The 24,402-nt window shown below is 47.8% G+C and overlaps 1 protein-coding gene across 2 annotated transcripts; it reads left to right on the forward strand.

Moving 5' to 3' along the window:
• Positions 1 to 1,373: 1,373 nt before the first annotated feature.
• LOC101163227 (NACHT, LRR and PYD domains-containing protein 3-like) lies at positions 1,374 to 24,195 on the forward strand. 2 transcript variants are annotated; one of them, XM_078949126.1, is made up of 9 exons: positions 1,374 to 1,507; positions 2,417 to 2,693; positions 3,686 to 3,745; positions 4,713 to 6,558; positions 20,750 to 20,920; positions 21,306 to 21,476; positions 21,816 to 21,989; positions 23,086 to 23,132; positions 23,202 to 24,195. In XM_078949126.1, exons 2-9 carry the CDS (start codon positions 2,426 to 2,428, stop codon positions 23,570 to 23,572), a joined length of 3,108 nt encoding a protein of 1,035 aa, XP_078805252.1. In that variant the 5' UTR covers positions 1,374 to 1,507; positions 2,417 to 2,425; the 3' UTR covers positions 23,573 to 24,195. The 2 variants fall into 2 exon arrangements, with proteins under 2 accessions (XP_078805252.1, XP_078805249.1); XM_078949123.1 differs by lacking the exon at positions 23,086 to 23,132.
• Positions 24,196 to 24,402: the final 207 nt, after the last annotated feature.

Raw genomic sequence — 24,402 nt, forward strand, 5'->3', positions numbered from 1 at the left:
AGGCCTGAGCGCGTCCACGCGCAATAACCCCTTAGGCCTTAGCGCGTCCACTCACAATAACCCCTTAGGCCTGAGCGCGTCCACTCACAATAACCCCTTAGGCCTGAGCACGTCCACTCACAATAACCCCTTAGGCCTGAGCACGTCCACTCACAATAACCCCTTAGGCCTGAGCGCGTCCACTCACAATAACCCCTTAGGCCTGAGGGCGTCCACACACAATAACCCCTTAGTCCTGAGCGCGTCCACTCACAATAACCCCTTAGGCCTGTGCGCGTCCACTCACAATAACCCCTTAGGCCTGAGGGCGTCCACACACAATAACCCCTTAGTCCTGAGCGCGTCCACTCACAATAACCCCTTAGTCCTGAGCACGTCCACTCACAATAACCCCTTAGGCCTGAGGGCGTCCACACACAATAACCCCTTAGTCCTGAGCGCGTCCACTCACAATAACCCCTTAGGCCTGTGCGCGTCCACTCACAATAACCCCTTAGGCCTGAGGGCGTCCACACACAATAACCCCTTAGTCCTGAGCGCGTCCACTCACAATAACCCCTTAGTCCTGAGCGCGTCCACTCACAATAACCCCTTAGTCCTGAGCGCGTCCACTCACAATAACCCCTTAGGCCTGAGGGCGTCCACTCACAATAACCCCTTAGTCCTGAGCGCGTCCACTCACAATAACCCCTTAGTCCTGAGCACGTCCACTCACAATAACCCCTTAGGCCTGAGGGCGTCCACACACAATAACCCCTTAGTCCTGAGCGCGTCCACTCACAATAACCCCTTAGGCCTGTGCGCGTCCACTCACAATAACCCCTTAGGCCTGAGGGCGTCCACACACAATAACCCCTTAGTCCTGAGCGCGTCCACTCACAATAACCCCTTAGTCCTGAGCGCGTCCACTCACAATAACCCCTTAGTCCTGAGCGCGTCCACTCACAATAACCCCTTAGGCCTGAGGGCGTCCACTCACAATAACCCCTTAGTCCTGAGCGCGTCCACTCACAATAACCCCTTAGGCCTGTGCGCGTCCACTCACAATAACCCCTTAGGCCTGTGCGCGTCCACTCACAATAACCCCTTAGGCCTGTGCGCGTCCACTCACAATAACCCCTTAGGCCTGAGGGCGTCCACACACATAAACAAATTGCTATAGAAACGTGTCTCAGAAGGACTCTGACTGCTTCCTGGTGGCGCCTGGCTCCATGGCGGCTTCTTTTTTTCAGCTTTGTTGGTGGACAATAGCTTAAATCCATCAGAACTCCTGGAAGAACCGTTGTGGTTCTGCCGGACCTGTGGTGTGTTTTTGGCTGACAGGAAATGAGAGTGTGAGGTCACTTCCTGCTGGAGTTTCATAAATGAAAACTGCTGCATGAGGAAGTCTGTGTGGTTCCTGTTGCCAACACCTTCTGGTTCTGCTGGGCCCCTGAAGTCCGTCCAGAATCTCTTGTGAAGGAAGGTTTAGCTGTCCAGCAGCGGGGAGGAGACCTCAGCTCATTCTGTGAGTCCCAATCAGGTTCTGCCCCAGAGCAGAGCTGTTGGTTTGATTCCCTGTGAGCTTCTGATCAGGTAGCAGGGGGAGGTCTTCCTGTGGATTCTACCAAGAATACCTCAGAGTTTTGGTTTGTTCCGTCTGCATTGTTTTTACCAAAGAACCGTGGATTTGAGGAACTGTAATCTAGAACATACCGGAGCACAGTCGGTTCTGATGAGGGTCCAGAACGAGTTCTGCTCACGTGAGACCATGATGTCTGCCTTCTGGTGGTTCTGGAGAACTCGGTGGACACACAGTCCTCCTGACCCCTCAGGTTGGACTCCAGAGGTCCGGTGCACCGTCAGATCCAGTTCTCCTCCTCAGTCCGGACAGGTTCTGGTGCCTCCTCGTATCCCTCCTCTTCAGTTTGTGGGCGTCTGCTGCCTCAGGTTGTTTGGTTGGTTGTCAGATGTTCTGTCTGCTTCTTTCCAGTATTAAACCCAGGAACGGGAGTTTCTCCTGGAGATGTTTCTGCAGATTTTTATGTGCTCCTTTTGAGTTCAGGACTCATTTATTCGGACAGGGGGTGTGAGGGGTGTGACCAGGTGTCCTGCTGCTGAAAACATGAGTGGAGGTAAAACCCTGGTGACCCACCCCCTTCGTAATCCTCTGCCGTGGTCCTCTCCGGGCTGACGGAGAAGCAGCTGAAGAGCCAAGACAGATCAGGGCACCACCTGCCCAGGACCCCCCCTGGGGGCACCCCCCTGGCTGCGTTGTCTGTCAGACCTACAGAGTCAGCGGTGCACTGATAGTAACGGCCCCCCATGAGGAGGTCCAGAACATGGCCAAACTCCAACCCGAGATGGCGTTCAGCAGAGCAACGGAAAGAAAGATCTGGTGAAACGTTGGTTAGATGATGATCTCTGGTCTTCTCAGGCGACCGGAATGGGACCAGAGCTGCTCTTGAACACACTGGAGGACCTGACAGAGGAGGATTTCCTCAAGTTCAAATGGTTCCTGCAGCAGCCCCACAGCCTTCAAGGCCTCCCAGCCATCAAGAAGGTCCACCTGCAGACAGCAGGCCGATGGGAGGCCGTGGACGTGATGGTGCACACCTACGGACTTCCTGCAGCGGTGGAGGTGACCATGAAGGTTCTGGAGAAGATCAGCAGGAATGACCTGCTACAGAGTTTGTCTGTGAGCAACTCAGAAGGTCAGTCTTGAGCTACGTTCACACCGCCCTCGCCAACGCGCTCAGGCCTAAGGGGTCTGTGTGCGTGGAACGTCGCTTTTCACTCAGAAGAAGAGAGCAAGTATTTACGCGCTTGTCAGATTCATACAAAGAAAACATGAATATTTCCAGCACCAGTAGCTCCAGTTCCAGCGATGAAGAAATTATTGTTCTGTTGATGATGAAAGACGCCGGAAAAGACGTTGATTTTGGGGACATCCCATGGTTACGAGAAGAGAAGAACATGGGGAGTTTTATCGACTGGTACAAGAGCTGAAAATGTATCATGAGCGTTTTCGGGGATATTTTAGAATGTCCGTCATTATTTCTCCGCGGCAGTGTAGACGCTACTTGGCGTTTATCTTCTTCGCTGGTATGTGTCCTCAGAAAGACAGTTTTGTGTTTGAGCGCCCCCAAGTTGTGTTTTACTGTAACTTCAGAAGCTCCAGACACGTGTGCAAAATCGCCATTCTCATTGGTCGAATAGTTTTTGACGCGGCGCGTCAAACCAAAAAAACGAACCCGAGGCGTTTTTTTTGACGCTTTGACGCGTGGCGTTTTTTCGCGTCAGTGTTTACACTCACATTGGTGCCCTTTGTTTAGTCACGAGGCGTTAAACGTCGGCGAATATCGCGCGCAAAATTTGGCCCGGTGTGAACGGGCCTTAAAGGACACACGAATAATTACGGTTTGTGTCCGGCTGGAATTCTACAGCAGTCTTTCATTATCGGAATCGAGCTGTGAGAGAAAAAGCACCAGAGTAACCCGGCTGAGACCTTTCAAGACTATTCCAACTGTAGGGGGCGGACTAGAGCTAGGAACCAGTAGAAAAGAAGAAGAGCCCCTCCCCCCTCGTCTAGTTTGACACGCCGTGGGCTGAAGGCGTTCAGTCCGTGGCGTGTTCGTAGCTACAGACAAACACCCGGTGGTCCTGCATGACTGAAGGATGATGGGAAGCGACTGTCTGCCTGCAGGTGTCACACATGCCGGCGAGCTGCCAGAGAAGGACGGATCTTCTGCCGCTGGAGTCTCTGGTATGTCACGACATCAGCATATTCATCACAGGACTAGCATGACCTTATGAACCGTGATAAACCAGTCAAATTCAGTGTAGTGTGTGGAAAAGTGTGTCTGTGTGTGAAAGTTGTGATGTATTTCATGCTGATGTGGAAACACAACCATGGAAACCTCTGAGAACAGAGAAGTTTAGATGAAAGTGAGTTTGGCTCAAAGGTTCTGATCAGGAGAGCATCCCTTCTGACTGACGCCGTTGCTTTCCACGTGGGGCTTGAGGTTCCCCTGGAGGACAGTGAAGCCCCCCATGAGGGCGCTGTCCTGCACCCATCCCAGACACCCCAAGAAGGCCGGTACTGCAAACTACTGTTGGGCCTGTTGGCTGAGACAGCAGTCAGAGACCGATCCCCCACCCCAACGTCCACGGCCACAGCCCTCTGATCTACAGAGAGAAGTCCCAACGTGGTGGTTCACCAGCCCGCAGTCTCCCACCGTGAGCAGCTCTAGAATGGTAGAGTGTCCAACCACTCTCGAGGGATTGAGCCTAGAGCCCAGGCTCTGCATGGACACAAGCTCAACCCATTTTGCTCCCAGAGAGGGGATGTTCCAAGTCCCCAAAACCAGTTTACCACTGTCCCACGGGGTGCTGAGCTCCAGTTTCTCATAAGTCATTACTTACTTTTAAAAGTAAACTTCTGTGCTTCAGAGCACACCCACGTGAAGAAATGCGTCTGTCCTCCGCCACGTGGCGCAGCACAAATCATCCTAGCGGTGGAGGGTTAGCCAGCTCTAAGTCACTACGGCTCCCCCTTAAAAAAACAAGTTTGGACACCACTACAGCTCCGAATGCCCTACAGCGATAGGGAGGAGCCAGAGGGGTAGGGGAGGGGTTGGGCCTAAGTCTTTTGGATGACTGCTCCCTCAAAGGATTTCCTCTCTTGTGTGTTTGCTGCTGATGGAGACGTGTCACACTTCCTGTCCACACAGGGTTGATGGTTCCAGCTCCAGAGCCACGCCCCATCACATTTTACCAGAAGATGCTTCAGTCCAACCTCCAGGACACGTTCATGTGTGTGCAGGAAGGCTGGGCAGAGGACAAGCGGCGCCTGGTCGACATTTACACGGAGCTGTACGTGACCGCCGGACGCCACGTTCACATCATCGCTCAGCATGAGGTCCGCCACATCGAGGACGCGCCGAAGACGACGCAAACAGAGAAACAAGTGAGACCTGGAGAGATGTTCCAGCACCCCTCAGGGGATTCCAGACCCATAAGAACTGTGCTGACCAACGGCATCGCAGGGATCGGAAAGTCCTTCCTGGTGCAGAAGTTTGTGTTGGACTGGGCCGAACAGAGATCCAACCAAGACGTGCATCTTCTGTTCCCGTTCTCCTTCCGCCAGCTGAACCCTCTGAAGGGACAGACCTTCAGCCTGGCAGAGCTGGTCCACGAATGCATCCCGGAGAGCGCAGACATCCCAGCAGACGCCCTGAACAGCATCTTTGCTGCCCTGCAGTCATCAGGAAACAGCAACTATGACAAGAGCCGCTTCAGAATCCTCTTTGTGTTTGACGGACTGGATGAGAGCCGCCTCCACCTGGACCTTCACTGCGACAGCATTCGCTCTGTGGACGTAAGAAAGTCCACCACGACAGACGTCCTGCTGAGAACGCTCATCGGTGGAAAACTTCTGCGCTCTGCTCGCATCTGGATAACGACCCGGCCGGCGGCGGCCGGTCTGATCCCTCCACGGCTCGTCTGCTGCACCACGGAGATCAGAGGGTTCTCCGACCCTCAGAAGGATGAGTTCCTCAGGAAGAGGTTCAGAGAGGAGGAGCAGGCCAACAGGGTCATGGCCCACATCAGGAAGTCTCGAAGCCTCCACATCATGTGCCACATCCCGGTCTTCTGCTGGATCACCGCCACAGTTCTGGAGGATCTGCTGAAGGACGTAAAGGACCAAAACCTGCCAAAGACCCTGACTGAGATGTACACGGAGTTCCTGATGTTTCAGATTGACCGGGCAGCAGAGAAGTACGGCCCAGAGAAGAGCCTGCAGTACATCAAGTCTCTGGCTAAGCTGGCCTTCCAGCAGCTGGAGAAGGGCAACCTGATCTTCTACGAAAAAGATCTGAGAGATGGCGGCAGCGACTTCCGTGAGGCCTCAGTTTGTTCTGGAGTCTTCACAGAGATCTTCAGAGAAGAGAGTGGAAGGAAAGAGAGGAATAAGATGTTCAGCTTCGTCCATCTGAGCGTTCAGGAGTTCCTGGCTGCCGTGTACGTGAGGATGTCCATCACCAACAGAAGCAGAAGCCTGTCTGCTGGTCAGCTGACTCTGACCAACATCCAGCTGCTCCTCAGCCAAAAACCCTGCGTGAAGCTGCATAAGATCTTCATCAACAAGGCTGTGGAGAGCCCGAACGGACACCTGGACTTGTTCCTGCGCTTCCTCCTGGGGCTGTCCCTGCAGACCAACCAAGACAGACTGAAGACCCTTCTCATGCGGACCACCAGCAACGTGGGGACGGATCAGGAGACAGTCCGCTACATCAAGAAGAAGATCAGCGAGAACCTGTCTGCAGAGAGGAGCATCAACCTGTTCCACTGTCTGAATGAACTGAATGACAGCTCTCTGGTGGAGGAGATCCAGCAGTTCCTGAGCTCCGGAGCTCTGTCCACAGACCAGCTGTCCTCTGCTCAGTGGTCCGCTCTGGTCTTCATCCTACTGTCTTCAGAAGAAGACCTGAAAGAGTTTGACCTGAAGAAGTACTCGGCTTCAGAGGAGGCTCTTCTGAGGCTGCTGCCGGTGGTCAAAGCCTCCAGCAAAGCTGTGTAGGTGCTCCTGAAGCTGCAGCACTTAGTGATGCTGCTACCAACTCAGTGGCCTCATGGTGGAGCGTCTGCTCTCACTGGGAGGTTGCGAGTTCTGGTCTGACCAGAGACACTAAAAACGGGTCTCAAAGCTTTTCTGCTTGACTTGTTTATCCATGTTCATCAGTTTTCAGCCATGTTCATCCGTGTTCATGCATGTTCATGCTTGTTCATCCATGTTCTCTCATGTTCATGCGTGTTAATGCGTGTTCTTTCGTGTTCATCTGTATTTATGCGTGTTCATGTGTTTTCTTTCTTGTTCTCTCATGTTCATGCATGTTCATCTGCATTCATGCGTGTTCTTTCGTGTTCATGCATGTTCTTTTGTCTTCATGCGTGTTCTTTGGTGTTCATCCATGTTCATCTGCGTTCATGCGGGTTCTTTTGTGTTCATCTGTGTTCATGCGTGTTCGTGCGTGTTCTTTGGTGTTCATGCGTGTTCTTTGGTGTTCATCTGCGTTCCTGCGTGTTCTTTTGTGTTCATCTGCATTCATGCGTGTTCGTGCGTGTTCTTTCGTGTTCATGCGTGTTCTTTGGTGTTCATCTGCGTTCCTGCGTGTTCTTTTGTGTTCATCTGCATTCATGCGTGTTCGTGCGTGTTCTTTCGTGTTCATGCGTGTTCTTTGGTGTTCATCTGCGTTCCTGCGTGTTCTTTTGTGTTCATCTGTGTTCATGCGTGTTTGTGTGTGTTCTTTCGTGTTCATGCGTGTTCTTTGGTGTTCATCTGCGTTCCTGCGTGTTCTTTTGTGTTCATCTGTGTTCATGCGTGTTTGTGCGTGTTCATGCGTGTCTGTGCGTGTTCTTTTGTGTTCATGCGTGTTCTTTGGTGTTCATCCGTGTTCATCTGCGTTCATGCGTGTTCTTTTGTGTTCATCTGCATTCATGCGTGTTCTTTCGTGTTCATGCATGTTCTTTTGTCTTCATGCGTGTTCATGCGTGTTCTTTGGTGTTCATCCATGTTCATCAGCATTCATGCGTGTTCATTTGTGTTCATCTGTGTTCATGCGTATTCCTGCATGTTCTTCGTGTACATGCATGTTCTTTCGTGTTCATGCGTGTTCATTTGTGTTCATGTGTATTCATGCATGTTCATCTGTGTTCATGCGTGTTCGTGCATGTTCTTTCGTGTTCATGCATGTTCTTTTGTCTTCATGCGTGTTCGTGCGTGTTCTTTCGTGTTCATGCGTGTTTATATGTGTTCATCCATGTTCATTTGTCTTCATGCGTGTTCCTGCGTGTTCTTTCGTGTTCATGCGTGTTCGTGTGTGTTCTTTCGTCTTCATGCATATTCTTTTGTCTTCATGCGTGTTCGTGCGTGTTCTTTCCTGTTCATGAGTGTTCTTTCGTGTTCATGCGTGTTCATCTGCGTTCATGCGTGTTCTTTTGTGTTCATGCGTGTTCTTTGGTGTTCATCCGTGTTCATCTGCGTTCATGCGTGTTCTTTTGTGTTCATCTGCATTCATGCGTGTTCTTTCGTGTTCATGCATGTTCTTTTGTCTTCATGCGTGTTCATGCGTGTTCTTTGCTGTTCATCCATGTTCATCAGCATTCATGCGTGTTCATTTGTGTTCATCTGTGTTCATGCGTATTCCTGCATGTTCTTCGTGTACATGCATGTTCTTTCGTGTTCATCCGTGTTCATTTGTGTTCAGGTGTATTCATGCATGTTCATCTGTGTTCATGCGTGTTCGTAAGTGTTCTTTCGTGTTCATGCGTGTTCGTGCGTCTTCTTTCCTGTTCATGAATGTTCTTTCATGTTCATGCGTGTTCATGCGTGTTCGTGCGTATTCTTTCATGTTCATGCGGGTTCGTGCGTCTTCTTTCCTGTTCATGAGTGTTCTTTTGTCTTCATGCGTGGTCCTGCATGTTCTTTCGTGTTCATGCATGTTCTTTTGTCTTCATGCGTGTTCGTGCGTGTTCTTTCGTGTTCATGCTTGTTCGTGTGTGTTCTTTCATCTTCATGCATGTTCTTTTGTCTTCATGCGTGTTCGTGCGTGTTCTTTCGTTTTCATGCGTGTTCGTGCGTGTTCTTTCCTGTTCATGCGTGTTCTGCGTGTTCTTTCCTGTTCATGAGTGTTCTTTCGTGTTCATGTGTGTTCATCCGTGTTCATTTGTGTTCAGGTGTATTCATGCATGTTCATCTGTGTTCATGCGTGTTCTGCATGTTCTTTCGTGTTCATGCGTGTTCGTGCATGTTATTTCCTGTTCATGAGTGTTCTTTCCTGTTCATTAGTGTTCATATGTTTTCATCCGTGTTCATGTGTATCCATGCATGTTCATCTTTGTTCATGCGTGTTTGTGCGTGTTCATGCATGTTCTTTTGTCTTCATGCGTGTTCGTGCGTGTTCTTTCGTGTTCATGCGTGTTCGTGCGTGTTTTTTCCTGTTCATGAGTGTTCATGCGTGTTTGTGCGTATTCTTTCATGTTCATGCGGGTTCGTGCGTGTTCTTTCCTGTTCATGAGTGTTCTTTCGTGTTCATGCATGTTCTTTTGTCTTCATGCGTGTTCATGCGTGTTCTCTGGTGTTCATGTGTGTTCATGCGTGGTCGTGCATGTTCTTTCGTGTTCATGCATGTTCTTTTGTCTTCATGCGTGTTCGTGTGTGTTCTTTTGTCTTCATGCATGTTCTTTTGTCTTCATGCGTGTTTGTGCGTGTTTTTTCATGTTCATGCATGTTCATGCGTGTTTTTTCCTGTTCATGAGTGTTTTTTCGTGTTCATGCGTGTTCCTGCGTGTTCTTTCCTGTTCATGTGTGTTCATCCGTGTTCAGGTGTAGTCATGCATGTTCATCTGTGTTCATGCGTGTTCGTGCGGGTTCGTGCGTGTTCTTTCCTGTTCATGAGTGTTCTTTCGTGTTCATGCGTGTTCATGCGTGTTCGTGCGTATTCTTTCGTGTTCATGCGTGTTCGTGCGTGTTCTTTCCTGTTCATGAGTGTTCTTTCGTGTTCATGCGTGTTCATGCGTGTTCGTGCGTATTCTTTCATGTTCATGCGGGTTCGTGCGTGTTCTTTCCTGTTCATGAGTGTTCTTTTGTCTTCATGCGTGTTTATGCATGTTCTTTTGTCTTCATGCGTGTTCATGCGTGTTCTCTGGTGTTCATCTGTGTTCATGCGTGGTCGTGCATGTTCTTTCGTCTTCATGCATGTTCTTTTGTCTTCATGCGTGTTCGTGCGTGTTCTTTCGTGTTCATGCGTGTTCGTGTGTGTTCTTTCATCTTCATGCATGTTCTTTTGTCTTCATGCGTGTTCGTGCGTATGTTTTCCTGTTCATGAGTGTTCCTTCGTGTTCATGCGTGTTCGTCCGTGTTCTTTCGTGTTCATGCGTGTTCGTGCGTGTTCTTTCCTGTTCATGCGTGTTCTGCGTGTTCTTTCCTGTTCATGAGTCTTCTTTCGTGTTCATGTGTGTTCATCCGTGTTCATTTGTGTTCAGGTGTATTCATGCATGTTCATCTGTGTTCATGCGTGTTCTGCATGTTCTTTCGTGTTCATGCGTGTTCGTGCATGTTATTTCCTGTTCATGAGTGTTCTTTCCTGTTCATTAGTGTTCATATGTGTTCATCCGTGTTCATGTGTATCCATGCATGTTCATCTTTGTTCATGCGTGTTTGTGCGTGTTCATGCATGTTTTTTTGTCTTCATGCGTGTTCGTGCGTGTTCTTTCGTGTTCATGCGTATTTATATGTGTTCATCCGTGTTAATTTGTGTTCATGCGTGTTCTTTCGTGTTCATGCGTGTTCGTGTGTGTTCTTTCGTCTTCATGCATGTTCTTTTGTCTTCATGCGTGTTCGTGCGTGTTCTTTCATGTTCATGCGTGTTCGTGCGTGTTCTTTCCTGTTCATGAGTGTTCTTTCGTGTTCATGCATGTTCGTGCGTGTTCTTTCCTGTTCATGTGTGTTCATCCGTGTTCATTTGTGTTCAGGTGTATTCGTGCATGTTCATCTGTGTTTATGCGTGTTCGTGCGTGTTCTTTCCTGTTCATGAGTGTTCTTTCGTGTTCATGCATGTTCTTTTGTCTTCATGCGTGTTCATTCGTGTTCTTTGGTGTTCATCTGTGTTCATGCGTGGTCGTGCATGTTCTTTCGTGTTCATGCATGTTCTTTTGTCTTCATGCGTGTTCGTGCGTGTTCTTACTTGTTCATGCGTGTTCGTGTGTGTTCTTTCCTGTTCATGCGTGTTCTGTGTGTTCTTTCCTGTTCATGAGTCTTCTTTCGTGTTCATGTGTGTTCATCCGTGTTCATTTGTGTTCAGGTGTATTCTTGCATGTTCATCTGTGTTCATGCGTGTTCTGCATGTTCTTTCGTGTTCATGCGTGTTCGTGCATGTTATTTCCTGTTCATGAGTGTTCTTTCCTGTTCATTAGTGTTCATATGTTTTCATCCGTGTTCATGTGTATCCATGCATGTTCATCTTTGTTCATGCGTGTTTGTGCGTGTTCATGCATGTTCTTTTGTCTTCATGCGTGTTCATGCGTGTTCTCTGGTGTTCATCTGTGTTCATGCGTGGTCGTGCATGTTCTTTCGTGTTCATGCATGTTCTTTTGTCTTCATGCGTGTTCGTGCGTGTTCTTTCGTGTTCATGCGTGTTCGTGTGTGTTCTTTCATCTTCATGCATGTTCTTTTGTCTTCATGCGTGTTCGTGCGTATGTTTTCGTGTTCATGCGTGTTCGTGCGTGTTGTTTCCTATTCATGTGTGTTCATCCGTGTTCATTTGTGTTCAGGTGTAGTCATGCATGTTCATCTGTGTTCATGCGTGTTCGTGCGTGTTCTTTCGTGTTCATGCGTGTTCGTGCGTCTTCTTTCCTGTTCATGAGTGTTCTTTCGTGTTCATGCGTGTTCATGCGTGTTCGTGCGTATTCTTTCATGTTCATGCGGGTTCGTGCGTGTTCTTTCCTGTTCATGAGTGTTCTTTTGTCTTCATGCGTGTTCATGCATGTTCTTTTGTCTTCATGCGTGTTTATGCATGTTCTTTTGTCTTCATGCGTGTTCATGCGTGTTCTCTGGTGTTCATCTGTGTTCATGCGTGGTCGTGCATGCTCTTTCGTGTTCATGCATGTTCTTTTGTCTTCATGCGTGTTCGTGCGTGTTCTTTCGTGTTCATGCGTGTTCGTGTGTGTTCTTTCATTTTCATGCATGTTCTTTTGTCTTCATGCGTGTTCGTGCGTATGTTTTCCTGTTCATGAGTGTTCCTTCGTGTTCATGCGTGTTCGTCCGTGTTCTTTCGTGTTCATGCGTGTTCGTGCGTGTTCTTTCCTGTTCATGCGTGTTCTGCGTGTTCTTTCCTGTTCATGAGTCTTCTTTCGTGTTCATGTGTGTTCATCCGTGTTCATTTGTGTTCAGGTGTATTCATGCATGTTCATCTGTGTTCATGCGTGTTCTGCATGTTCTTTCGTGTTCATGCGTGTTCGTGCATGTTATTTCCTGTTCATGAGTGTTCTTTCCTGTTCATTAGTGTTCATATGTGTTCATCCGTGTTCATGTGTATCCATGCATGTTCATCTTTGTTCATGCGTGTTTGTGCGTGTTCATGCATGTTCTTTTGTCTTCATGCGTGTTCGTGCGTGTTCTTTCGTGTTCATGCGTATTTATATGTGTTCATCCGTGTTAATTTGTGTTCATGCGTGTTCTTTCGTGTTCATGCGTGTTCGTGTGTGTTCTTTCGTCTTCATGCATGTTCTTTTGTCTTCATGCGTGTTCGTGCGTGTTCTTTCATGTTCATGCGTGTTCGTGCGTGTTCTTTCCTGTTCATGAGTGTTCTTTCGTGTTCATGCATGTTCGTGCGTGTTCTTTCCTGTTCATGTGTGTTCATCCGTGTTCATTTGTGTTCAGGTGTATTCATGCATGTTCATCTGTGTTTATGCGTGTTCGTGCGTGTTCTTTCCTGTTCATGAGTGTTCTTTCGTGTTCATGCATGTTCTTTTGTCTTCATGCGTGTTCATTCGTGTTCTTTGGTGTTCATCTGTGTTAATTTGTGTTCATGCGTGTTCTTTCGTGTTCATGCGTGTTCGTGTGTGTTCTTTCGTCTTCATGCATGTTCTTTTGTCTTCATGCGTGTTCGTGCGTGTTCTTTCATGTTCATGCGTGTTCGTGCGTGTTCTTTCCTGTTCATGAGTGTTCTTTCGTGTTCATGCATGTTCGTGCGTGTTCTTTCCTGTTCATGTGTGTTCATCCGTGTTCATTTGTGTTCAGGTGTATTCATGCATGTTCATCTGTGTTCATGCGTGGTCGTGCATGTTCTTTCGTGTTCATGCATGTTCTTTTGTCTTCATGCGTGTTCATGCATGTTCTTTTATCTTCATGCGTGTTCGTGCGTATGCTTTCCTGTTCATGAGTGTTCCTTCGTGTTCATGCGTTTTAGTGCTTGTTCTTTCGTGTTCATGCGTGTTCGTGCGTGTTCTTTCCTGTTCATGAGTGTTCTTTCGTGTTCATGCGTGTTCTTTGGTGTTCATCTGCGTTCCTGCGTGTTCTTTTGTGTTCATCTGTGTTCATGCCTGTTTGTGCGTGTTCTTTCGTGTTCATGCTTGTTCTTTGTTGTACATCTGCGTTTCTGCGTGTTTTTTGGTGTTCATGCGTGTCTGTGCGTGTTCTTTTGTGTTCATGCGTGTTCTTTGGTGTTCATCCGTGTTCATCTGCGTTCATGCGTGTTCTTTTGTGTTCATCTGCATTCATGCGTGTTATTTCGTGTTCATGCATGTTCTTTTGTCTTCATGCGTGTTCATGCGTGTTCTTTGGTGTTCATCCATGTTCATCTGCATTCATGCGTGTTCATTTGTGTTCATCTGTGTTAAAGCGTATTCCTGCATGTTCTTCGTGTACATGCATGTTCTTTCGTGTTCATGCGTGTTCATTTGTGTTCATGTGTATTCATGCATGTTCATCTGTGTTCATGCGTGTTCGTGCATGTTCTTTCGTGTTCATGCATGTTCTTTTGTCTTCATGCGTGTTCGTGCGTGTTCTTTCGTGTTCATGCGTGTTTATATGTGTTCATCCATGTTCATTTGTGTTCATGCGTGTTCCTGCGTGTTCTTTCGTGTTCATGCGTGTTCGTGTGTGTTCTTTCGTCTTCATGCGTGTTCTTTTGTCTTCATGCGTGTTCGTGCGTGTTCTTTTCTGTTCATGAGTGTTTTTTTCGTGTTCATGCGTGTTCGTGCGTGTTCTTTCCTGTTCATGTGTGTTCATCCGTGTTCATTTGTGTTCAGGTGTATTCATGCATGTTCATCTGTGTTCATGCGTGTTCGTGCGTGTTCTTTCGTGTTCATGCGTGTTCGTGCGTGTTCTTTCCTGTTCATGAGTGTTCTTTCGTGTTCATGCGTGTTAATACGTATTCTTTCGTGTTCATGCATGTTCTTTCCTGTTCATGAGTTTTCTTTCGTGTTCATGCATGTTCTTTTGTCTTCATGCGTGTTCATGCGTGTTCTTTGGTGTTCATCTGTGTTCATCTGTGTTCATGCGTGGTCGTGCATGTTCTTTCGTGTTCATGCATGTTCTTTTGTCTTCATGCGTGTTCGTGCGTGTTCTTTCTTGTTCATGTGTGTTCGTGTGTGTTCTTTCGTGTTCATGCGTGTTCGTGTGTGTTCTTTCGTCTTCATGCGTGTTCTTTTGTCTTCATGCGTGTTCGTGCGTGTTCTTTCCTGTTCATGTGTGTTCATCCGTGTTCATTTGTGTTCAGGTGTATTCATGCATGTTCATCTGTGTTCATGCGTGTTCGTGCGTGTTCTTTCGTGTTCATGCGTGTTCGTGCGTGTTCTTTCCTGTTCATGAGTGTTCTTTCGTCTTCATGCGTGTTCTTTTGTCTTCATGCGTGTTCGTGCGTGTTCTTTCCTTTTCAGGTGTGTTCATCCGTGTTCATTTGTGTTCAGGTGTATTCATGCATGTTCATCTGTGTTCATGCGTGTTCTTTCCTGTTCATGAGTTTTCTTTCGTGTTCATGCATGTTCTTTTGTCTTCATGCGTGTTCATGCGTGTTCTTTGGTGTTCATCTGTGTTCATGCGTGGTCGTGCATGTTCTTTCGTGTTCATGCATGTTCTTTTGTCTTCATGCGTGTTCGTGCGTGTGCTTTCCTGTTCTTGAGTGTTCCTTCGTGTTCATGCGTGTTCGTGCGTTTTCTTTCGTGTTCATGCGTGTTCGTGCGTGTTCTTTCCTGTTCTTGAGTGTTCTTTTGTGTTCATGCGTGTTCGTGCGTGTTCTTTCCTGTTCATGAGTGTTCTTTCGTGTTCATGCGTGTTCGTGCGTGTTCTTTCCTGTTCATGAGTGTTCTTTCGTGTTCATGCGTGTTCGTGCGTGTTCTTTCCTGTTCATGAGTGTTCTTTTGTGTTCATGCGTGTTCGTGCGTGTTCTTTCCTGTTCATGAGTGTTCTTTCGTGTTCATGCGTGTTCGTGCGTGTTCTTTCCTGTTCATGAGTGTTCTTTCGTGTTCATGCGTGTTCGTGCGTGTTCTTTCCTGTTCATGAGTGTTCTTTTGTGTTCATGCGTGTTCGTGCGTTTTCTTTCGTGTTCATGCGTGTTCGTGCGTGTTCTTTCCTGTTCTTGAGTGTTCTTTTGTGTTCATGCGTGTTCGTGCGTGTTCTTTCCTGTTCATGAGTGTTCTTTCGTGTTCATGCGTGTTCGTGCGTGTTCTTTCCTGTTCATGAGTGTTCTTTCGTGTTCATGCGTGTTCGTGCGTGTTCTTTCCTGTTCATGAGTGTTCTTTTGTGTTCATGCGTGTTCGTGCGTGTTCTTTCCTGTTCATGAGTGTTCTTTCGTGTTCATGCGTGTTCGTGCGTGTTCTTTCCTGTTCATGAGTGTTTGTGCGTTTTCTTTCGTGTTCATGCGTGTTCGTGCGTGTTCTTTTGTGTTCATGCATGTTCTTTTGTCTTCATGCGTGTTCGTGCGTGTTCTTTCATTTTCATGTGTGTTCATGCGTGTTCTTTTGTGTTCATGCTTGATCGTTCGTTCTCTTTCATTTGTTTTTTTTTTCGTCTTCATGCGTGTTCGTGCGTGTTCTTTCATGTTCATGCATGTTCTTTTGTCTTCATGCGTGTTCTTGCGTGTTCTTTCATTTTCATGTGTGTTCATGCGTGTTTATCCATGTTCTTTCGTGTTCATCTGTGTTCTTTCCTGTTCATGAGTGTTCTTTTGTGTTCATGCGTGTTTGTTCGTGTTCTTTCGTGTTCATGAGTGTTCGTGCGTATTCTTTCGTGTTCGTGTGTGTTCCTTCGTGTTCATGCGTGTTTATATGTGTTCATCCGTGTTCATGTGTATTCATGCATGTTCATCTGTGTTCATGCGTGTTCGTGTGTGTTCTTTCGTCTTCATGCATGTTCTTTTGTCTTCATGCGTGTTCGTGCGTGTTCTTTCATGTTCATGCGTGTTCGTGCGTGTTCTTTCCTGTTCATGAGTGTTCTTTCGTGTTCATGCATGTTCGTGCGTGTTCTTTCCTGTTCATGTGTGTTCATCCGTGTTCATTTGTGTTCAGGTGTATTCATGCATGTTCATCTGTGTTCATGCGTGGTCGTGCATGTTCTTTCGTGTTCATGCATGTTCTTTTGTCTTCATGCGTGTTCATGCATGTTCTTTTATCTTCATGCGTGTTCGTGCGTATGCTTTCCTGTTCATGAGTGTTCCTTCGTGTTCATGCGTTTTAGTGCTTGTTCTTTCGTGTTCATGCGTGTTCGTGCGTGTTCTTTCCTGTTCATGAGTGTTCTTTCGTGTTCATGCGTGTTCTTTGGTGTTCATCTGCGTTCCTGCGTGTTCTTTTGTGTTCATCTGTGTTCATGCCTGTTTGTGCGTGTTCTTTCGTGTTCATGCTTGTTCTTTGTTGTACATCTGCGTTTCTGCGTGTTTTTTGGTGTTCATGCGTGTCTGTGCGTGTTCTTTTGTGTTCATGCGTGTTCTTTGGTGTTCATCCGTGTTCATCTGCGTTCATGCGTGTTCTTTTGTGTTCATCTGCATTCATGCGTGTTATTTCGTGTTCATGCATGTTCTTTTGTCTTCATGCGTGTTCATGCGTGTTCTTTGGTGTTCATCCATGTTCATCTGCATTCATGCGTGTTCATTTGTGTTCATCTGTGTTAAAGCGTATTCCTGCATGTTCTTCGTGTACATGCATGTTCTTTCGTGTTCATGCGTGTTCATTTGTGTTCATGTGTATTCATGCATGTTCATCTGTGTTCATGCGTGTTCGTGCATGTTCTTTCGTGTTCATGCATGTTCTTTTGTCTTCATGCGTGTTCGTGCGTGTTCTTTCGTGTTCATGCGTGTTTATATGTGTTCATCCATGTTCATTTGTGTTCATGCGTGTTCCTGCGTGTTCTTTCGTGTTCATGCGTGTTCGTGTGTGTTCTTTCGTCTTCATGCGTGTTCTTTTGTCTTCATGCGTGTTCGTGCGTGTTCTTTTCTGTTCATGAGTGTTTTTTTCGTGTTCATGCGTGTTCGTGCGTGTTCTTTCCTGTTCATGTGTGTTCATCCGTGTTCATTTGTGTTCAGGTGTATTCATGCATGTTCATCTGTGTTCATGCGTGTTCGTGCGTGTTCTTTCGTGTTCATGCGTGTTCGTGCGTGTTCTTTCCTGTTCATGAGTGTTCTTTCGTGTTCATGCGTGTTAATACGTATTCTTTCGTGTTCATGCATGTTCTTTCCTGTTCATGAGTTTTCTTTCGTGTTCATGCATGTTCTTTTGTCTTCATGCGTGTTCATGCGTGTTCTTTGGTGTTCATCTGTGTTCATCTGTGTTCATGCGTGGTCGTGCATGTTCTTTCGTGTTCATGCATGTTCTTTTGTCTTCATGCGTGTTCGTGCGTGTTCTTTCTTGTTCATGTGTGTTCGTGTGTGTTCTTTCGTGTTCATGCGTGTTCGTGTGTGTTCTTTCGTCTTCATGCGTGTTCTTTTGTCTTCATGCGTGTTCGTGCGTGTTCTTTCCTGTTCATGTGTGTTCATCCGTGTTCATTTGTGTTCAGGTGTATTCATGCATGTTCATCTGTGTTCATGCGTGTTCGTGCGTGTTCTTTCGTGTTCATGCGTGTTCGTGCGTGTTCTTTCCTGTTCATGAGTGTTCTTTCGTCTTCATGCGTGTTCTTTTGTCTTCATGCGTGTTCGTGCGTGTTCTTTCCTGTTCATGTGTGTTCATCCGTGTTCATTTGTGTTCAGGTGTATTCATGCATGTTCATCTGTGTTCATGCGTGTTCTTTCCTGTTCATGAGTTTTCTTTCGTGTTCATGCATGTTCTTTTGTCTTCATGCGTGTTCATGCGTGTTCTTTGGTGTTCATCTGTGTTCATGCGTGGTCGTGCATGTTCTTTCGTGTTCATGCATGTTCTTTTGTCTTCATGCGTGTTCGTGCGTGTGCTTTCCTGTTCTTGAGTGTTCCTTCGTGTTCATGCGTGTTCGTGCGTTTTCTTTCGTGTTCATGCGTGTTCGTGCGTGTTCTTTCCTGTTCTTGAGTGTTCTTTTGTGTTCATGCGTGTTCGTGCGTGTTCTTTCCTGTTCATGAGTGTTCTTTCGTGTTCATGCGTGTTCGTGCGTGTTCTTTCCTGTTCATGAGTGTTCTTTCGTGTTCATGCGTGTTCGTGCGTGTTCTTTCCTGTTCATGAGTGTTCTTTTGTGTTCATGCGTGTTCGTGCGTGTTCTTTCCTGTTCATGAGTGTTCTTTCGTGTTCATGCGTGTTCGTGCGTGTTCTTTCCTGTTCATGAGTGTTCTTTCGTGTTCATGCGTGTTCGTGCGTGTTCTTTCCTGTTCATGAGTGTTCTTTTGTGTTCATGCGTGTTCGTGCGTTTTCTTTCGTGTTCATGCGTGTTCGTGCGTGTTCTTTCCTGTTCTTGAGTGTTCTTTTGTGTTCATGCGTGTTCGTGCGTGTTCTTTCCTGTTCATGAGTGTTCTTTCGTGTTCATGCGTGTTCGTGCGTGTTCTTTCCTGTTCATGAGTGTTCTTTCGTGTTCATGCGTGTTCGTGCGTGTTCTTTCCTGTTCATGAGTGTTCTTTTGTGTTCATGCGTGTTCGTGCGTGTTCTTTCCTGTTCATGAGTGTTCTTTCGTGTTCATGCGTGTTCGTGCGTGTTCTTTCCTGTTCATGAGTGTTTGTGCGTTTTCTTTCGTGTTCATGCGTGTTCATGCGTGTTCGTGCGTGTTCTTTTGTGTTCATGCATGTTCTTTTGTCTTCATGCGTGTTCGTGCGTGTTCTTTCATTTTCATGTGTGTTCATGCGTGTTCTTTTGTGTTCATGCTTGATCGTTCGTTCTCTTTCATTTGTTTTTTTTTTCGTCTTCATGCGTGTTCGTGCGTGTTCTTTCATGTTCATGCATGTTCTTTTGTGTTCATGCGTGTTCTTGCGTGTTCTTTCATTTTCATGTGTGTTCATGCGTGTTTATCCATGTTCTTTTTTTTTTTTTTTTTTTTTTTTTTTTTTTTTTTTTTTTAACTTGTTCTGTCCAACAGCTGAGCAAACAGATTAGAGCTGAAGGCTTTTTGTGTTGGACAGGTTTTACTATCACAAAAAGAGGTTATATAGCTTCAAGAAACTAGAGTGTAGATTTGTATAAACCCCTTTTTGTCGTATTATTTTTTATTTATTTGTTACATTTAGTGTGTGTGGGGACGGAGAGGGGAAGAATGTGAGGGGAGGGTGGAAGAGAGTAAAAGGAAAAAAGGTGAAAAGGTGGGGGATACAAGCACTGATTTGACTAAGTTATTAATTTAAGCTGTAACAATTATACCAGATCTGCTGGAAAGACGAATGTTACATCAAAGGTGAAAATCTGACACTAAGATGAGCGAGAAAAAAAAGCTGTCCATCAATACACTGTAGGTAAGGAGGAGGGATGAAGCAGACAGGGAGCAGTGTGGAGTGTGCACGTGCACGTGGGGGTGGAGATACATGCATGCTGCCGACGTGAACCGTGTGTTCATAAAGGGAGCCAGATCCTACCCAGCCAGACCAGCCAGACCAGGAGAGGGGAGGAGAGCCCCCCAGGCCAGAAGCCCCCCCAGCATCCGGACCCAGGCAGCCCGGGAGGGGAGGAGGAGGGGACCGCCCACCCCACCAGCCAGGCACAGAGAGGGCCCCCCTACAGGGGCCCCCCCAATGCCCAGAGGCACAAGCGAACCCAGTGTCCGGCCCCCAGGCCACAAGACAGGAGCGCTTAGCCGTACCAGGCGGCAGCCATGGGGGCCACCGGGCGCCGGACACCGAGACAAAGGCCAGGGACGAAGCCAGGGCCCCCGGAACCCAAGAGCCGGCCACCACCCGACCGGCGCCCCGTCCCCGCAAGCCAGCCCAGGCCCGCGACCTTAGCAACCCAGGGATCGCCACGCACCCACAGCCACAGCCACCCCCCTAAAACTCTACGCACTACCACCCCCCCCGCCTTAATATCTGACCCCCCCTCCCCAACCCTCTCAGTGCCCTCCCCTCTCTGTGATGGGGAGGGAAAGCCCCAGAGGGTCCCAGCGAGCCAGCCCCCAGGTCGGTCCTACCCATGCACTCACACACACATACTCACAATCATCTGGTTACCCTCCCTACCCCCGCCGCCAAGCAGCAACCCCCCCCCCAGCCGGCCGACCCCCAGCGCCGCATGCCCGACCCCTCCCGCAGCCGACAGGACACCCATAAGCCCGGCCGCCCTGAGAGGACCAGGCGGGTGAAGACCGGCCGCCCCCCCCCGACCCCACCCATGTATGGAGGTGTGGGAGTGCTGTGTGTGTGCTGCAGGTAAAATAGGAGGTCACCAGTGTGGGGGGATCCACCGCTGCCAAGCCGCAAAGCCCCCCACTCCGGAGTCCCTCTGTGAGTGGTGTGTATTTGCTGTGTGTGTGCTGCTAGCATGCAGTGTGTGTGTCTACAGAGGAAGTTAAAATTGTGGGGGGGCTTTCGTGTTCATCTGTGTTCTTTCCTGTTCATGAGTGTTCTTTTGTGTTCATGCGTGTTTGTTCGTGTTCTTTCGTGTTCGTGTGTGTTCCTTCGTGTTCATGCGTGTTTATATGTGTTCATCCGTGTTCATGTGTATTCATGCATGTTCATCTGTGTTCATGCGTGTTCGTGCGTGTTCTTTTGTGTTCATGCTTGATCGTTCGTTCTCTTTCGTTTGTTTTTTTTCCGTCTTCATGCGTGTTCGTGCGTGTTCTTTCATGTTCATGCTTGTTCATCTGTGTTCTTTCATGTTCATGCGTGTTCTGTTCTTTTAGGCTCAGCAGCTGTAATCTGTCCCAAAGAACCTGTGAAGCTCTGACTTCAGTTCTCAGCTCCAGAACTTCTCTGAGGGATCTGGATCTGAGCAACAACAACATCCAGGATTCGGGCCTGAATCTACTCTCTGCTGGACTGGAGAGTCCGCACTGCAGACTGGAAACAGTCCGGTTGGTCAGACTCACCTGGAAGTTCATCCCAAAGTGTTTGATCTACGTGATTTACGCATGTCGTCTTATTCCAGGGATGACATGAAAACTGATATTTGCCTTTTTCCAAACAGATGACAGCTACACGTTTTTCACTAAATGTAATAATGTGGCCACAGGGGCCCAAGCAAGGTTCTGGTTGTACCGGCCCCAAGCCCGCATAAATCCAGAGGGTTGTGTCATGAAGAGTATCCCATGACAAATGTTTGCCAAACCAAAGATGTGAATCAGACCCATGATGTCCGTACTGGATCAGTCGAGGCCGGGGGGGGGGCTCTCAGCACTTTGTAATATTTAGGAATCTAAGATAATTTTCCTCTTATTTCTGTTGTTGCTTTTCTTTCAGGCTGAATCAAACGGGCCTCACAGACAAATGCTGTCTGATCATCTCCTCACTGATGTCCAAGTCCTCAAAGCTCAGACACCTCGACCTGGGGAACAACGACCTGCAGGATTCTGGACTGAAGCTGTTGTCTGGTGGACTGGCGAGTCCTCTCTGCAGACTGCAGTCTTTAGGGTAATGCCTTCGGGTTTCTGTAGGTCTCTGTTGGGAGGATGGGAACCTTGGGTTCAGAACACCAACACAGCTGGAACCCTTCCACACAAGATCCTCTAGACCTGCTGAACTGAAAGACCCACCTACACCTGACAGACCATAATGTTCTCCTGCTGCCACTAGAATTCAGATGTCCATCACAGAGACACAAAAACCCTGAATCCACGTCCGTAAGGACACCTCTGCAAAGAAAGGAGCTTTCAGGAGTTTGCTGTCAAATCAAACCTTTAGTGTTAAAGCAGGACGTTGATTTGCTGCTTTTCAGAGGCGACGCAGAAACGCTGGTGTTTGTGTCTGCAGGCTGTCAGGCTGCATGATCACGGACACAGGCTGTGCTCTTCTTGCTACTGCGGTGAAGTCCAACCCGTCCCACCTGAGAGAGCTGGACCTGACCTACAACCATCCAGGAGAGGCTGGGATGAAGCTGCTGTTGACTGAACTGCAGGACCCTCTCTCAAGACTAGAGTGTCTCAGGTCAGCAATGACTTCAGCCTGGAGTTACGTCTTCAGAGCAGATCAGAGGCAGAAGAAGGAAGGCAAAGGTTTGGCAGGCAGACGGTGGTGAGAGCAGCCATGCTGCTGCTTCAGAGACAGGAGGAAGAGCTGGAGGCAGCAGCTCTTCCTCCTGTCTCTGTGGGACCAGGATGGATCCGTCAGACGATCAGGGATGTTCTGGAGATCCATGCAGGGATGATGGAGGTGAAAGGAGGCTGAGGGAGGAGCTACAGGAAAGAGGAGGTTCATGGATGAAGGAGGACATGAGGGTGGTTGGTGTGAGCACCTGTGCTGAACGTCATTTACATGTACATACATGTACATACATGTACATACATGTAGAATCATACGTGTTCATAAACACGATGGATGGAAGGGGACGCAGACCGTCTCTGTGTTTACGTGTCTCCTTCCTTCTCAGGGACTAAAATCTCCAATAAAGACTGGGCGGAGCTAAACTTCTGACGTGAATGATTGACTGTGTAAAAAAAGTGGCCCCGCCCCCTGGCGTTCCAAACAGGAAGTGCACAGACTTCTGTAGAGAAACGTCTGTTCCTCCGTCGTTCTCCAGGAAAAACCGTTCTGATACTTTTTTAAACATCTTCCTGCAATAATCCTTCTTCTTTATGATATTTTCTCTTTGTTTAAGTTATAAACGGACCAATCAGACGCCACAATCAAAGCACGCGGTGCCCGCTGGCCCCCACCTCAAATGTTTGATTGACAGATTCTCCCAAATTGCCTTCAGTGGAAGGGGTGTGGACTTCCAACAAGCTCACTCCTAATTGGCGACTGTAGTTGCCATAGAAACGCTGACTCAGACCAATCACTGTCGTCTGGCTCCACCATGGCGACTGAATTGGTTTCATTTTGCTGGAGCCGGAGTGAGATCCCAGCCGCTCTGTCCAGTTCTCTATACAGTCACTGAGTTGGATGGAGGCGGACGGTTTCCTGTCACGCCCCCTGGGGGGAGCAACTAACTTCTCCTCAGGACTGAGATCCTCAGACGTTCTGCTCTCCTAGAGGTTACATGAGAGTCCATATTTTTGGTAAAAGCAGCTCCTTTCTCCTCCAGGATGGAACATGGTGGAGAACTGAGACTACAGCCTGGACTCAGGAAGTGTGAGTTCTTTGTGACACCATGTCTGAGAGAAGCCAAAGTTCTGCAGATCACCGTGTCTCCTCCTGCAGATTTCTGTGGACTGACTCTGGACTCCAACACGGCTCACAAACAGCTCAGACTCACCCCAGACCTGAAGACGGTGACGGCGAGCCGCGAGCGCCATCCGTACGCCGACCATCCAGAGAGGTTCCACTTCTGTCAGGTGCTGTGCGCTCCACCTCTGAGCGGACGCTCCTACTGGGAGGTGGAGTGGCAGCAGGTGGTCCACGTGGCGGTGACCTACAGGGGGATCAGCCGCAGAGGAACCAGACAGGAATGTTTGTTTGGACGGAACCAGCACTCCTGGAGTCTGTGCTGCTCCGGCATCGGTTACTCCGTCCTGCACCAGAACCGGAGCAGGTTCTCCGCTCTCCGCCCTCCTCAGGCTCCAACAGAGTAGCGGTTTACGTGGACCACCCGGCGGGGACTGTGTCCTTCTTCAGAGTCTCTGAGGACGGGCTCGTCCACCTCCACACCTTCAGCGCCGCCTTCACGGAGCCGCTCCACGCCGGACTGGCCTTCTGGTTTGGAGGATCCGGATCCAGAGCATCACTGTGTTCTCTGTAGAACGGGGTTCTGCTGACGACAATGTGGAGGACAGACACTGGACGCATGCGCGGGTTTGAGTCCCGAAACACGCACAAGCATACACAAAAACACACAAATACACACACAAACATATGAACAATCATACAAATACACACAAACATACACAAAAACACACAAATACACGTTTACAAACAAACATTTGATCCCTTACAAACACACAGAAATGTCAGATTTTTTTCTAATGTGGATTTAAAGTTTTATTTCTCACAAAACTAAATTTTATTTTTAGGATTTTTTTTTTCTGAATAAATAAAAAAAATATCTTATTTTCTGTGGAAATGTTAGGAACTTTCTAAAGATGATCCACATTTTTATCCAACATGTAATCACGGTGTTATTAGAATCAGAATCAGCTTTATATATATATATATATATATGGGTCACAAATAAAGCAGAAACTCTTTCTTTTGCTGATGATGCAGCCGTGTTACTTTTTTGATGGACGTATAATCTTCATACGCCGTCATTTAAATCTCAGACTCCGTCTCACTGAAGTATAGCGCTCTCTTTTTTTCTCCACGCGTTTCCATGGTGACTCCAGAAATCTGCGATCCATTGAGAATGTCTGTATGTACCTGCTGTGCACGTGCATTAACCCAGGGTTACCAAGTCGAGTGTAAT

Source organism: Oryzias latipes, chromosome 1 (assembly GCF_053564925.1).
Source record: "Oryzias latipes strain Hd-rR chromosome 1, Olatipes_Hd-rR_3.1".
Taxonomy (NCBI): domain Eukaryota; kingdom Metazoa; phylum Chordata; class Actinopteri; order Beloniformes; family Adrianichthyidae; genus Oryzias; species Oryzias latipes.